The sequence below is a fragment of the Hyperolius riggenbachi genome, chromosome 2 (assembly GCF_040937935.1).
Source record: "Hyperolius riggenbachi isolate aHypRig1 chromosome 2, aHypRig1.pri, whole genome shotgun sequence".
Classification (NCBI taxonomy): Eukaryota; Metazoa; Chordata; class Amphibia; order Anura; family Hyperoliidae; genus Hyperolius; species Hyperolius riggenbachi.
This window is the reverse complement of record NC_090647.1, coordinates 84225758-84241609: the sequence shown is the minus strand read 5'-3', so window position 1 is coordinate 84241609 and position 15852 is coordinate 84225758. Positions and strand designations below refer to the sequence as shown.

The 15852-nt window shown below is 44.0% G+C and overlaps 1 protein-coding gene across 3 annotated transcripts in view; it reads left to right on the top strand.

The window, feature by feature from the left end:
- LNX2 (ligand of numb-protein X 2) overlaps positions 1 to 15852 on the top strand; it is a 186030-nt gene that overhangs the window by 100600 nt on the left and 69578 nt on the right. For all 3 annotated transcript variants that reach the window (XM_068266998.1, XM_068266996.1, XM_068266997.1), the window contains exon 3: positions 9068 to 9315. In XM_068266998.1, coding sequence (XP_068123099.1) covers positions 9068 to 9315 — 248 coding nt within the window. The remainder of the gene's footprint in view (positions 1 to 9067; positions 9316 to 15852) is intronic.

The window sequence follows — 15852 nt, the reverse complement described above, 5'->3', positions numbered from 1 at the left end:
GCTGGACTATATTTTCTAGTTGAATCTCATGGGCGTCTGTCTTTTCGACCCAAATAATTATATGTAAGATAGGCGTAGCACATGCTGAGGATCTCAGGTCTTTGCTCCACCACACAGCAGTGCCCTGCTCTACTCTATAGCTAATACAGAGGTGTGGCTCTTACAAAGCAGATGGCGGCAAAACTTGAACTTGGACCAGGGAATCTGAGTGGTCTGACTTGGCCAAATTATGATACTTTGCCAGTCATCAGTGTAAAATGTTTATGCACAAGCTTCCATCCCCCCTTCTTCTACCTACAGGATCTATATTTGTAATCTTTCCTTATGTTTCCTTCCCTGCAGTTTGTATCGAGGCTTGTTGTTGTGTGCCTTTATATCTCAGCCACATCTTTACAATCTGCAATCTGATTGGTTTACCCAGGATTCTGTCCCTCCGGTATTTCCTTACAGTGCCTTATATTATCAGAGATTAATTGCCGTGCCTCTGGCCTCCGTGGTCGCTGTAATGAATGAGTGTTTACTATTGAATAAGCCATTATTTGGCCTTCCTTCACGCTCATTTCTCTGTCTCTCTGCAGGATGGGAGACGCTGAGTGAATTCACAATGCATTGACTTGCAGGCTGGTCAGGTTCTTTTTTTATTTTTCTTCTTATCAGACTTTCGGGAATTTGCAGTCATTGTTCAGTACATCCATTACAGCTAAGCAGTGCTAAATCCAGGATTTCTCAGCCTGGCTGGTCCAGGGGTGAAATAAGTGATATCAGACTTTCCTTAAAACGATTAGAAAGTGGTTCAGGCGTATTGATGGGATTAGTGAAATTCATTAATGTGCTGCTTGCCTTTGACATCTACTGACTGACATTCCATTTCAGATATCGAGGTAACAAAAATCTATTGCAAAAAAAAAAATATATATATATATATATATATATATGTATATATATATATATATATATATATATATCTGTGTGTGTTTTAATATGTCTGTGCATGCATGCATGTATGTGTGTATATGTATGTGTCCATGCATTAGTTGTTGCTCTGTGTGTGTAAAGCTATATACACACATATGACAGCTGTCTTCCAAAATTGATCAGCGCCCGCTGTACACAAATACCGAGCATCTTTGCCGCCATTATCGGCCGTTTTGGACGACGGTTATCAGATGTGTGTATGTACCTTAACTGCAATGGGCATTCTTGTGTGTCTGTGTGCATGAATAGGCATGTTTGTGTGTGTGTGTGTGTGTGTGTGTATTTGTACATGTACAATGTACATTTTTATATCTTTGCATTGGTGTATATAGTTACATAGTTATTTGGGTTGAAAAAAGACATATGTCCATCGAGTTCAACCAGAAAACAAAGTACAACACCAGCCTGCTCCCTCACATATCCCTGTTGATTCAGAGGAAGGCGAAAAAACCCTTTCAAGGCATGGTCCAATTAGCCCCAAAAGGGAAAAAATTCCTTCCCAACTCCAGAGACAATCAGATAAAATCCCTGGATCAACACTACTGGGCATTACCTAGTAATTGTAGCCATGGATTTCTTTCAATGCAAGGAAAGCATCTAAGTCTTCCTTTAAATGCAGATAGAGTTTGCCATAGCTACTTCCTGTGGCAATGCATTCCACATCTTAATCACTCTTACCGTAAAGAACCCTTTCCTAAATAAATGGCTAAAACGTTTTTCCTCCATGCGCAGATCATGTCCTCTAGTCCTTTGTGAAAAAAACCTCATCCGCCAAGCTTTTATATTGCCCTCTGATGTATTTATACATGTTAATTAGAACCCCTCTGAGGCGCCCTTTCTCTAGACTAAACGGGAGCAGGCGGTGAATTCACCGCGTTCAGCTGCCCATGGAAAAGAGGCCTTATTCTACCCTTGTAGTTAAATCGTGGGACACTTATTTTGGTTGACAGTCAACAAGAACCATCTTTCTCTAGTCCTTGATTGGCCCTATGCAATTCACAAACTCATCAGCAATAAGCGCTGGCAAGTTCTAAACTTAGGTGATGACATCCCCTAATTTTTAGGCCAATATGAATATTCTTATTGGTCCACCTAGTGGAGAAATGGGGATTCCCAGAAAGGAACTTAAAAGATGCTTTGTTTTAGCTCCAGCGTTGGAAGATGGAGAGGAGATCTGCAGTGGCTGGCGTAGAGCGACGGTGCCAGCAGAACCTGGCATGCAGCAGCAAGCATCGGTAAGTGTCTGGGAGCCTGCTGGTTCTAGCACCGGACATTATGTGACAGCGATGGGTGCTTCTCCCAGGAGAATGAGGCAGCAGTGGCATGGTGCTGAAGGACAGCTCCATGGCACAAATACCTCACTCCCCATCACACGGAACACAAAAGCATTGCTCAGGCAAATAGCCAGTATTAGCTTGATTTATGCTTGGAAATTGCTCAGGTTAAGCCGGCAACTGAATTTGCCAGTAAATCTCAAGCAGTTTGAGGTGATAAGAAGATTGCACATTTTTAAGCTTCTTCTTACCTCTAATTGCATATGTCCCGATATGTACTACTGTTATTGTGTTACAGTGAGACAGATAATATCTCTGTGTTGTGATTGGATCATGAGTGGAGATCTGGCGAATACACAGCTTTTACAGTACCTTGAAATTTTGTACTGAAAAGTGTAAAGGCTTGTACCCACCTCACGATTTTGTCCATCGAAAAGCAATTTTTTGAGTGTTTCCGTGACCTCGCGACGTGGGTACGAGTGCATGATTAGGCGGATGATGCTTTGTTAGCGACCGTCACATCGGATCCTTAAGATCCCTGTTGGCTCCCGCGTAGAGTGCCCCGATCGTTTGTACTCTCGTTCGCACCTGTCTTGTGCTGCTGTGTGATGCCGTGTGTTCCGGTGGGCAGGAGGATGCATCGGGGAACATTTGTTGTCGGGGGACGTTGCTGTGATCCATGTTCCTGCGTCTTCAGGTGACTATTCAGCTTTAGTGGGTAGGTGGGATCTAAATCTGCTTTCCCAGTGTGAAGTCCAGCCTGATTCCCTGATAGGAGAGAAAGAAGCAATGCCTTCATCTGCTCATAATGAGTCGCTGGGCTGTCAGTCCCTCAGTGTGATTGGAGTGAAGTAAATCACTTAAGCCTACAAGCACAAGGAAATGTGTCAGACGTCTCTTGCCTGATTGCCAGGTTATGTAACATGAGACAATGCACCGATTTACTACAGCAATGCTGAATCATTTTCCTGTACCAGAGTTGGGCGCCAAATTATCAGTCTAATTGGAATGAGGTTAGTTAATGCGATGGTCCTATTCAAGGAACTCTGTGCTGATGATCATTATGCTTCTCACGGTGACCCAGTATCACAGCTCACATTCTACATCACTGCTCATTGGTCCATGTGTGTATCACAGGCTTTGTCTGCCTGGACATTAGGAATTTGAAGTGCAGTGAGCTGCTTAAAGTTGAAGGAAAGCTGTAAGATACCTTTCACACTAGCACTGAATATCTGCATTGTGCTACCCCTTCTTACCGCAAAGTGCCACAAGTGCAATGAAAGTCAATCTGACGCAAAGTCTACAGCACATTACCGCAAGATCCGTCCCTACTGCACAGATTATGCAAGTCAATGGTAGTCAATTTCAAGAACAGACTTTTTATTTATCACATTGAAAAAAAAAATCTCCAGGATGTGACGCGTCTCGCGGGACACAGCCCGCTTCCATCAGGCAAAAAAAGCAGAGTCACAGATACTCCCTTTTTTGCCTGATGAAGCTGGCTGCGTCCCGCGAAACGCATCACATCATGGAGGTTTTTTTTGAATGTGATAAATGAATAGTCTTTAGCTGAAATTAACTACTTGAATCTACTAAGTTTACCAGCACCTCTTTTTGACTTCCTTTCTATATAAGGAATTTTCTACATTTGTTGGCGCCTCTGTTATTCCATTTGTTCTATCGATTGTCCACCACTGATTGAGGGGTATTGCCCCCATTTCTATCACATAGATTGATTCTGTAAGCCCGAGTGTGGGGGGGGGGGGGGGGTGTCTAATCTCCACACCTGTCATTTCAGTGGTTTCTTGGAGGTAACCCAGCCTTGTGAGTATATGTACTCTCATTTGATACGATACATAGCTCCCAACTGTCCGTCTTTTGGAGAGACAGTCCCTTATTGGGAGCCAAATCCCTCTGTCCCTCTTTCTTCCTTATTTGTCCCTCTTTCAGGACTCACGTACAGATGTATGTAGGTATATGCATTTTTTACTTTAAAAATGTGTTTAAATGACTGTAAACTTTAATCCCATCAATAAAATTATTTTCAAATGTTAAAATGAAGTAAAACGAATGACGATAGAAAGGACTAGTGTGGTTTGAATGATAAAACTGTATCCTTTGATTCTGAATTGTTTGTGGTATGCAAGACTAGTGGTTTGGTAGCGGGTGGTTAGAGGTGTGGCCGGGGCGTGTCGTAAGGTGTTGCAGGGGCGTGTCTCTTTCTTATTTCATAAAGTTAGGAGGTATGATGATGTATACCTCCTGGTGCAACACTGTATTGGGCTTTTGCCTATTTTCCCTTTTTTTGTCTTAGAAGCTGACTGAAGTAGTTTCTGAAGCAGGCATACAGGTCACATGACCAGAATTTGGGTTTGTGGAAAGGGTAGTTTAGCATTATCTATTTCTGCCAATATGGGCTATTTTACTGGTGAAGGCAGCGGAGGATGAGCAGATGCGGATCAAACCTTTTCTTTGGCATGCAAAGCTTTATTGTAATGTTATTCTTTTATGTTTTTTTCATTTCTGTCGCTGGGAGTAGTATTTGAAGGTGATATCAGAATGTGCGAAGGCCGTACCGATGAAAGGGCGGAGGTCATATCTGTGGATCTGAGAAGATGGTTATTGTTCTGCGACTTTTCTTATTTCTTCTCAGAGCGAGAATGAAGTCGGGATTATGGGAGGATTTATCTGTCCGCAGAACTAAGCTGAGAGGGAAAATGTAGATTTTTACAAAGCAGAAAACAAGATAAATGGGCCCAGTGTGCCAACTCTCTGTTTGAAGCACTGACTTATTTTTCTTGCGTTTCCAAATGTGTTTTTGCATTATGAAAGCTGATAGATACTGAGAGCCATAAAAAGGATGACATACGGAGTACAGGAAGCGCAGAAAGTGCTGGGGGTGATGGGTCTGTGCTTATGTTATTAGGATTGCTCCTACTGGGATGTCTCTTGGGCTCTGGCCTGTGTATACAAAAGTATTCAGTACAGTATAAGGCAGAGTTCATTTGTGATGGAGCAGAATGTTCTGTACACACAGATAGTCACCTATTATAACAAATTAGAACTCAAATTTGAAATTCAGCAAGCAATTCGAATATGCAGCATACTTAGAACAGAGAGGAATACAAAGTGAATACAAGAAATCACAAAACCAAAATACAACGATCTTCACATCATTCTACAGACAGTGACGTCTTGTGGTTGCTTTACTGTATTGCAGTTAAAGTAATAATCCTGTTGATACTTCCAATAATTTGTTCCCCAGGCTAGGAAGGCACTAGGCAGAAACGCTAGCTCTGGGCACTACTGATAAGCTATGGGCTGCATGTAAAACATATATATGTGATATGTGCGTTTTACATTGTGCATTTTTGAAAACGCACAACTTGCTGCATAGTTTTCATAGTTGTATTGCAATGGAGATGCAAAGGCATGTGTTTTTACATGCATTATTTGGTAAAAAAAAAAAAAGAAAAAAAGAAATAATTGTTACTGTAATTTATTCCATTGGTTAGGAAAATGAAAGTTGAAATGAAAATCCTACAAAAACAAAGAGTTTCACTTACCTGGGGCTTCCCCAAGCCCCCAGCAGCCGTCCTGTCCCACGCCGGTCCTCCGCAATCCTCCGTTCTCCCGACCGCCAGCTAGTTTCGTTAGCCGACGGCAACTGCGACTACGCGCCCCAGGCTATGCTTAGCTTTCTTGCATTCCCGCCCGCTATAGCATCCTGAGCAGGAACTAGGTGGCGGCAGGAAAATGGAGGATCATGGAGGACCGGCGCGGGACAGGGCGGCTGCTGGGGACTTGGGGAAGCCCCAGGTAAGTGAAACTCTTTGTTTTTTTAGGATTTTCAGTTCCGCTTTGATAAAAGTGAAGACGCAAATCGCACAAAAAACACATTAAAAATGCAAAGTGCAAACGCATGCAAAAACGCACTCAATACGCTGCAAAAAAATAAAATAAAAACTCACAGCACGGAAAACGCTTGGTTTTCTGCACTGCCCAGTGTGCTCCCAGCCTCAGACTTTTATCTAGTATCATAGAGGCCTGTTTATTGAGGTGGTGCAGAAACAAAGGCAAGTATTAAATAACCTTATTTACAAGATAGGCAATCCGCTAACAGAAATCTGTTATTTATCTGCACTTAAATGCAGTTCACCATATTTAGAAAAGTTTTGAATTACGATGACAACATTTAATATCTAACTTTTGGCCTGGTTCACATGAACATTAAACGGGCGGTCTCGATGTTCTTCTCTCAAGCGCTGTGCATTCAAATGAATGGATCTTGCCTTTTAAACATTGGTACCCTATCAGCTGGATAGCATACTGGAAAGGCAGCTGCCTGTGATGTGGGAAGGCTAGCCATACGTGACTGCAGCCCTGAAGTGCTAGGAGTCACCCAGGAGAAAAGCGCAATATAAATCAGTGTTGTCCCCAGGCTCTTTTAGCCGGGTGCTCCACCCGGCTAGTTTTGTTGAGCACCCGGCTGTCATCTGCTCTTCTCCTCCACTGTTGTAAGCATAGTGCAGAGAGAGAGATAGCCGATCCTGCATGCTCTCACCTCGCCCCACCCAGCTACTTTTTCATGCCACCCGGCCGGAAAAAAGTGCTGGGAAGAACACTGTAAATGTTCTGTGTCTTTTCTTTTTCCGTGGCTTGCACAAACGCCACCCTCTGTCCCATCATTTTCCTTTGTCCTGGACACTGCATATAGCATCCAGGATTGGCTACGCTCAGCATGTCCCTCTGTGGGGGATAAAATGCACTGCAACAACTAAATGCCAGTAAGCGCCATCGAAGATTGCTAAATGCTTTTGTGCTTGGTTGCAAAAAGCATTTGACATCGTCTAAACGAGATGCCGCCGCTGCTAGCTCAGACGCCTGTCTAAACCAGCCATGAAAAAAAAGAGTAAGCTTTCGGCTAATAAGCTTTCTTCAGACTCTATTACTGCATGCTGAGTAGATGTTAGAACGCACAGTCATGGCTAGATTTCAGGCATGGCCATAAAGGCCATGGCCTAGAGCACCAAGAAAGCAAGAGGTGGGCTGTGTACAGAAGGGTGGCAGTTGCAGTTAGCTTCCCGAACATCCATCCTGCTACACTGAGTATCCACATAGTGATGGGTGGCTACCAACAGCCGGATCTGGCTCTTGAGGGATGAAGGGGCAGCGAACGGGCACTTACAGTGATCTCTGAGCTGCCTGTCACTCACCAAATGTGCCGCTCGTCAAGTAGCTTACAATCTAATCCCTGCCATCACTTTACTAACTACTGAAGTACGTAACCTGCAGGCCTCGGTCAACACACCTCTTATGCTGGGAGTCACAGATCGGAAAGAGGATCCATCCAGCCTCAAGTATCAAGTCCAATCATGGAGAACCAATCTAGACTCAACCAGTCGGCAAACCAGGAAATTTCCTGGTTTCCTGGTTTGCCGACTGGTTGAGTCTAGATTGGTTCTGCATGATCACTTCACTAACTGTCCTCAGAGGAGCTTCTAATGTAATCCCTGCCATCACTTCACTAACTGTCCTCAGAGGAGCTTCTAATGTAATCCCTGCCATCACTTCACTTACTGTCCTCAGATGAGCTTCTAATGTAATCCCTGCCATCACTTCACTAACTGTCCTCAGAGGAGCTTCTAATGTAATCTCTGCCATCACTTCACTAACTGTCATCAGAGGAGCTTCTAATGTAATCCCTGCCATCACTTCACTAACTGTCCTCAGAGGAGCTTCTAATGTAATCCCTGCCATCACTTCACTAACTGTCCTCAGAGGAGCTTCTAATGTAATCCCTGCCATCACTTCACTAACTGTCCTCAGAGGAGCTTCTAATGTAATCCCCGCCATCACTTCATTAACTGTTCTCAGAGGAGCTTCTCATGTAATCCCTGCCATCACTTCACTAACTGTCCTCAGAGGAGCTTCTCATGTAATCCCTGCCATCACTTCACTAACTGTCCTCAGAGGAGCTTCTAATGTAATCCCTGCCATGTTGGGGGGGGGGGGGGGGGAGTTTAAGATACTGTTGGTCCAAGAGCAGCTGGTGATAGTGGGCCTTGGCTGGTACAAAGTACAAACCCGTCCCTGCACACAGCTTATATTCATTTGAAGCCGATCACAATTTTCTGTGTGAAAGGCGCTGTGGGGGTCAGTCAGGTGTGATAATCTGACACACAACATAGGAAGAACAGTAAATCCCAGACAGTAGAAACCATGTCTGCATAAGGAGGTGGGACTTTGTAGTTCCCAGGAAGTAGGTGCTGAACAAATCTGCGCCCCCATCTCATCTAACAGGAAATATAGTAACAGACAGGAGAGTTCTTACGGTGAACCTGAAGCGATTTGTACTGTATATGGAGGATGCCATATTTATTTCATTTTAAGCAATACCAGTTGCCTGGCAATGCTGTGTGTCTATCTATTGATCTAGGCTGAAGAGCCTGTATGATCCAGCAAGCCTGAACTGGATTCTGTTATTAGATGGCAAAAGTGTTCCTGCTGCATATCAGATAATAGCAAGGAATGCTAAAGGCTACTAAAATAACAGTCATCCAGATGTAGAGATGTGAAGCAACGGCAGGACAACATTTTACAGTATGTACTGGTAGTCCTGGATTCAACACAACAATTGCTACTTCACACCTGATTTAGTAACCTGCACTGTGATCTGATATGTCCCAGCTGAGGGTTGCAATCTTTTGCCACCTGATAACAGACAGTTTATAAAAGAATCAGTCCAATGGGAAAACAGTAGTTTGTACTGCTCTGCTAATGTCACCCTGTCTAGTAAATATGTGTTTTGTGTGCAGGTGTCCGGGAGCGTCACACCGAAGACAAGTGTTGGATCAGAGAAGAGCCAGCAAGCTGCAAATCGAGATTGAAGGAGAAGGTATCCCAGCTGTGATTGAACACCCAACAGCTGTATCTCCGGATGTGGACAAGGCTGGGACGGGGTCAACACTACTGGAGAGGAACTCAACGCCTACCGTGCTGCCTGTCTGGTCGGACGAGCAAGGGTTTGATAACCCCGCCTTCGAAGAGAGCACCGTGTCTGAGAGTACGTGCATTTCCTCTCTTTCCTCTACTAAAAAGTAACTGTATAAAGCTGCCCAAATCATTTAATTTTCTATTAAAAAAATGGTGTTGGGGACAAAAGTGAAGCAGATATTTCCAGAGTTGTATATATATTCCACCACCCTTTAAGCCAGGGGTGCCTATTGCGTAGATTGCAATCTACCTGTAGATTGCACAGGACTACTGGGTAGATTGCGGTCGCGCATTCCAAAGTGGACAGCAAGAACGCTGAAGTGGTGCACAGAGTTTTCTTCATTCGCCAGTCGATGCCACTAGGATGCTTCTTCGGCCCTATCACACAGTCTCATCTCAACGCCCTCTAGTGGTGCCACTAGACTAGAGGTAGTCATTGAGAGGAGACTGTGCAACAGGCAAAGCTGAAGAGGAATCCCGGCGGCGGCACCGACTGGTGAGTGAAGCACGCTCCACTAACTGCTCTGCATATGGGAGGGGTGCTGCCTAATACTGGGGGGACACTTCGCTATCTATGCTGGGGAGGGTAGCTGCTAACACTGGGGGAACATCTGGCCATCTATGCAAGGAAGTGGAGACTCTGCTTAAAGGATACCCGAGGTGACATGATGAGGTAGACATGTGTATGTACAGTGCCTAGCACACAAATAACTATGCTGTGTTCCTTTTTTTCTTTCTCTGCCTGAAAGAGTTAAGTACCACGTATGTAAGTGGCTGATTCAGTCCTGACTCAGAAAGGAAGTGACTAAAGTGTAACCCTCACTGATAAGAAATTCCAACTACTGTATAAAACACTTTCCTAGCAGAAAATGGCTTCTGAGAGCAGGAAAGAGGAAAAAAAGGGTTAATCGGTCATAGATTTTAGCTCTGGCATACTTCAATAAATGTGTCATTGATCAAAAACAATAAAACAGTTAAAACTTAAGTAGATTTAAACATCAAATACAATTGTTGAATATCTTAAAAAGTCATTTTTAGGAGAAAGAAGATAGATATAATTGTTTATTTTATTAGTTTATTTTGGCCTCGGGTGCCCTTTAACTATGTTTGGAGATGGGGGGGGGGCTACCTAAGTGTGTGGTGATGAGGGGGGTAGATCACTTTGAACTCTTTTGACTTATTTTTTAAGTAGCTTGCGAGCCAAAAAAGTGTTGGCACCCCTGCGCTAAGCAGACAACTAGTGATCTAACTTACATCAAAACCTGGGTATGTTGGTTGTTATCTTAAAAATGCCAGTTACCAGGCTGTCATGCTGATGTTTTGGCAGAGTCACACACATGTATCAGAGTCACACACCTGCAACAAGTTTGCAGATAAGGTAGTCAGTATGGATGGGCAATGAGACACCAATGGAATCCTGCCAGAGTGACATTTGATTGGTCTGTTCAAGCTGCATACATTTACCTCCGAAATCTGCCTATTACTGCCTAATACTGTATGAACTCGATACAATTTTAATCTCATTGACCATCCCTAACAGTCAGTAGTTGTTATTGGTTGAGGATTAAGGAATATGAAAAGAAGAAGAGGTCACTACAATGTGTAGACCAGAAAGGGACCCAGGAGGATCCAGGCAGGTAAGGGCCTGTTTCCACTAGGGCGAAATCCACAGCATTTTCCCACAGGCGAAACGCTGCCGTTCAAGTAAGGGCTTTCCATCCAGTTTCTCTGCCATCGTGATTCTGTTGGGAATTGAACTGTAAAATAGATAAGTGTGTGGCTACTTTAACTAGAGGATCACTTTGAGAAGCGTGGAATCGTTTTATGTCAGACCCTAAAGGCTCGTACACACGCTCAACAAAACTGCCTGACTTTAGTCCGTTTTAGACTGTTGACGACAATCAGGCGTGTGGACATGTAAAAAAGACTTGACGAGCGACTGATAAGAGGCATTGCGCCCGATTCAACTGTTGGATCTACGTTGGCCTACGGTCCTCTGATTTTGTGCAGTGAACGACTGCTATAGTCTGCAGTATGTAAATCAGTTGGTGGTTTATCTGTCTGGACGTATGGACATACAGGTCATGCGGTATGTCAGGTCGTGTGTGCGGTCGTGTGCATGTTGTGCACAAGTTGGACGTATGTACTTAGCTTAAGACTGCCGCCAGCGTTTATAGGTGTTCTGTGTTTTTGCATCCATATGCCATGGGTGTCTAAATTCTTTTCAATGCAAATTTAAATTAAAATGGCTTCTGACCGGAACACGGCTCTGCTGTCATAGTATAAGCAATCTGTAGAAACAGCACAGTGGGACCAACAGCGAGAGCGACAAGAGCCGTGGCGTGAGTAGCTTAAATCTACGCCCTGGCAACAGCTTCCTAACAGGACATAGATTTCAACTAGCAAAGTCTGGAACCGGTTAAAGGACACCTGAAGTAAGAGAGATATGGCGGCTGCTATATTTATTTATTTTAAACAATACCAGTTTCCTGGCAGTCCTGCTGACCTTTCATGCATCAGTAGTATCTGAATCACGTGCCTGAAACAAGCATGCAGCTAATCCAGTCAACCGTCAGTCAAACATCTGATCGGCATGCTTGTTCAGGGTCTATGGCTAAAAGTATTAGAGGCAGAGGCTCATCAGGACAGCCAGGTAACATGCATTATTGAATAGCAAATAGATATGGCAACCTCCAGATCCCTCTCACTTCAGGTGTCCTTTAAAGTGCACCTGAACTCATGCACAGGAAACAAGGAAAACACAAAGAAAGGCAATCTGTGTCTTTTTAGAGAGAAGAACCAGTCCAATTCCCCTCATCTATAAGTAATCGGAAGTGTAATTTGATCTCTCAGCTGTGTTAGCACAGAAATTTAGCAGTCCTCAGCAGACACAGCTAATATGTAAACACAGGATGTTAACCCCTTGTCTACTTCCATGAAAGCAGGAAGTAGACACACTGCAGATTTATTGCTGGAGATCTGTAAGCAGTAACAAAGGAAAGTTTTTCTTTAAATCTAATTTGCTGTTGCTTATCTTTTAGAGCAGAGATGAAGTTCTAAATTTAGGTGTCCTTTATGGTGACTCGTTGACTATTTATTTCAGGGATTTTTTTTTTATTTTCAACCAAAAAAAAGCACTAGCTAAGCATTGTTTCCTCTTTGCATCCGATAAACCTTTCTATTCTTTCTTCTGTGAATGGACTGCTTTTGTTTGCTTCTCAGAAGAGATGTCCTTTCCAATAGTATTTATAGTTCCCTTGTCTGTCAGAGTGGGCCCGGGCATTGTACAACTCAAGGTCAGGAGTCTGCGTTGTTTCCTTCCCTGTTTACACCGTATATATAGGAAAGTCCATCAGAAGTCATCATCGTGATCACATTTCTCTAAAAGAAAATAATTCCCCTGCATTTTGCTTTTTTTTTTTAAAAATCCCTGCCGACATAAACAAGATATGTAAATACTTCTAAAAGGATTATGTCAGAAACCTTGAAAAAGGATGTAGATAAATGCAGGAATAGTTGAATGTTATCGCTGTTTCTCCAGTATGGCTGTGTGTGTCAGTAATGCATGCTAGGCTCTTGTCTGAGCGGGTTTTCTGCAATGGGATGCTCAGGTGGAGACAGACAAGCTGATCTGCTGTCCGCTGTGATGTAGATAGCATGAGGTGGATTTACATAGACACATACAGCACATGATCATCTGACTTGTGTATACTTAGTGCATGGACAGGACACAAGTCCATGCAAAACTCAGCACCTACACTACACATTTGGCAACCAAAGCAATCAGAAACAGTCATACTGGTGACCAGTCTGCTGGCAGGCAGTGGCAGTGACAGTTCCTACGCATTGCATACACTATCCTATGGGGGGGGGGGGGGGGGGAGAGCAACAGGATCCCCATAGTGTCCAAGGACAAAGCAATCAGCTGCAAAGTTCTGTCATGACTGATTCTTACCACTTCTGTTTTCACTGGTGCAGATGACATGGGACTGTAGGGAGCACTCAAACCCCCGAACCAACCAACCAACAAAAAGCTTTACACTTTAACCTAATAAATATTAAATAAAAAAACACACCACACCAACTAATTTAGGGGCAGTTTAAATTGACCCTACACAACATATGATGATCAATGAGATGCAAATACTTCCAAAATGATGCACTTTTTTGTATGCAAAAATATGCAGCTTGAAAAAGGACCTGGGTTTAAATTGATTAGTCCATTTTCAAACTGCATATAGTTGCATAAATTTGCATCAACTCGGAATAATTTGCATATCTGTGATCATCCCTACATATGACTATAGTAGGAAAATCAAGACACTTGCAAATATCAAGTCTCATTCTAATAATAATAGAAATAGTCTGCCCAGCCCAGCCTTTGTATACCTGAGCAGTGCATCGTCCAGAATTTACTACAATCAATCCCCCCAGACTAGACCACATAATAAGTACCACGACAGCATGGGTGGGTGGAAGGGAGGACAGATATCCTGCATCTGTCAAACATTCCCTGCCCCCCCCCCACCCCCCACACTTCTCCTGGCTCTTCTTATGAATGAGAAAATGTCTCTACTATTTGTTACTGTGCTAACAGGAAAGGACAGAGTCTCTCAGGGGAAATGTTGTGATTCTTACAGAGGAACTGTAGTGAAAGTAACGTAATTAATAAAATTGCTTATTTATTACAATATTCGCTTACCATATATACTCGCAAGCAAGCCGACACGCATATAAGCCGACCCCCCAACTTTTACCTGAAAAACAAGGAAAAAATTATTGACCCTCATACAGTATAAGCCGGGGGTAGGAAATGCCGGTATAGCTAGTATAGTGCCCAGTATGGGTAGGTAGTGCCTCAGTATAGCTAGTATAGTGCCCAGTATAGCTAGTATAGTGCCCAGTATGGGTAGGCAGTGCCTCAGTATAGCTAGTATAGTGCCCAGTATAGCTAGTATACTGCCCAGTATGGGTAGGTAGTGCCCCAGTATAGCTAGTAAAGTGCCCAGTATAGCAAGTATAGTGCCCAGTATGGGTAGGTAGTGCCCCAGTATAGCTAGTAAAGTGCCCAGTATAGCTAGTATCGTGCCTAGTATAGATAAATCAATAATAATAATAATAATATAGCTAGTAAAGTGCCCAGTATGGGTAGGTAGTGCCCCAGTATAGCTAGTATAGTGCCCAGTATAGGTAGGTAGTGCCCAGTATAGCGCCCTAGTATGGGTAAGTAGTGCTCCCCCCACGGCCGCCGCTGCTATTACCTTAGCTCGGCGCCGCTTCCTCTATTCCCCTGTCCTGCTCGTAGTCGTAACTAATTCACAGCACCGCACCACATGGCGCTGCTGCATGATGAGGGAGGAAGCCATAGAGAGAGAGCGGCTTCCTGTAGCGGCAATGTGTATCGCCGTTACTATGGGAACCGCTCTCTCTCTCTACGGCTTCCTCCCTCATCACACAGCAGCCGCTGTGTGGCGCGGTGCTGTGAATTAGTTACGACTACGAGCAGGACAGGAGAATAGAGAAAGCGGCGCCGAGCTAAGGTAATAGCAGCGGGGGGAGGGGTTGGCTATCGCGGACCACATGACTCGCAAGCAAGCCGACCCCCCCAACTTTTGGCCCACTTTTTGGCTTGCTTGCGAGAATATACGGTATTCGGAACGTTTATTTCTAAGAATTCCGAAGCCAGTGAAGATAATGCTGGGTCTCCTAGAATGCTCTGGGAGGAAATTCCACATAGCTAAACAGCCTAGGCTAAGTATCACTGGGAGGGTGGGGCTACATACCAGTATACAGCAATGTATAGATAAAGGAAGTGTTATAGTTTACTGCATTCTTCTATAATGTCACTGAGTATCTGCGAATTTTTTTTTCGTTTAGTCAGTTGGAGCTTTGAGATTTTTCATTGTTTGTAAAGGTACATATTTGATGCAGCTGTTCCAGAGAGATTCCCTTTGGGAAAGTCAGGCACATGACCCAGAGAACTGTTTAAGCAGAGTTGCCGTATTTTCTCCTGATCAGAGGCATTGTCTCACATGGTCCACCTCTTTCTGCTCCTCCATTGTAGAGTGTCAACTCTGCTCTCACAGAAAAAGACTGCCCTCTGCCAACTCCCCCCTCACTGTCATCTGTGGGTGATGATGGGATAGCTCAATTATTGCTTTTCAGTCTAGTCAAGCAGTATCTGACATTAGCACAGGAAGTCTGTGTTGCAGTCCTAGCGAGCCAGGTAATAACAATTACCGTATTTTTCGGACTATAAGACGCACTTTTTGTCCCCCAAAAGTGGGGAGAAAAAGTTACTGCGTCTTATAGTCCGAATGTTACAAAGTACCTGTCTGGGCGCTTGTATCAGCGGCAAGCAGCATGATCCGGTGGTGTGTGCGGCATAGCAGCAGCCTCTGCATATGCCTGTCCGTCTTGTATCTTGTCCCCTGAGCAGCGGCAGGATCTGTGTTCAGAACTCCCCGGGCGGCATAGCAGCAGCCGCTGCAATGATCTGTAATTCCTGGGTCATATCTTGCAGCTTGTTCCCCGAGTGAAAGCAGCAGCGCGATCGGTATTTACAACTTCCCGGGCGGCATGGCAGTAGCACTTGTAGATCGGTAAT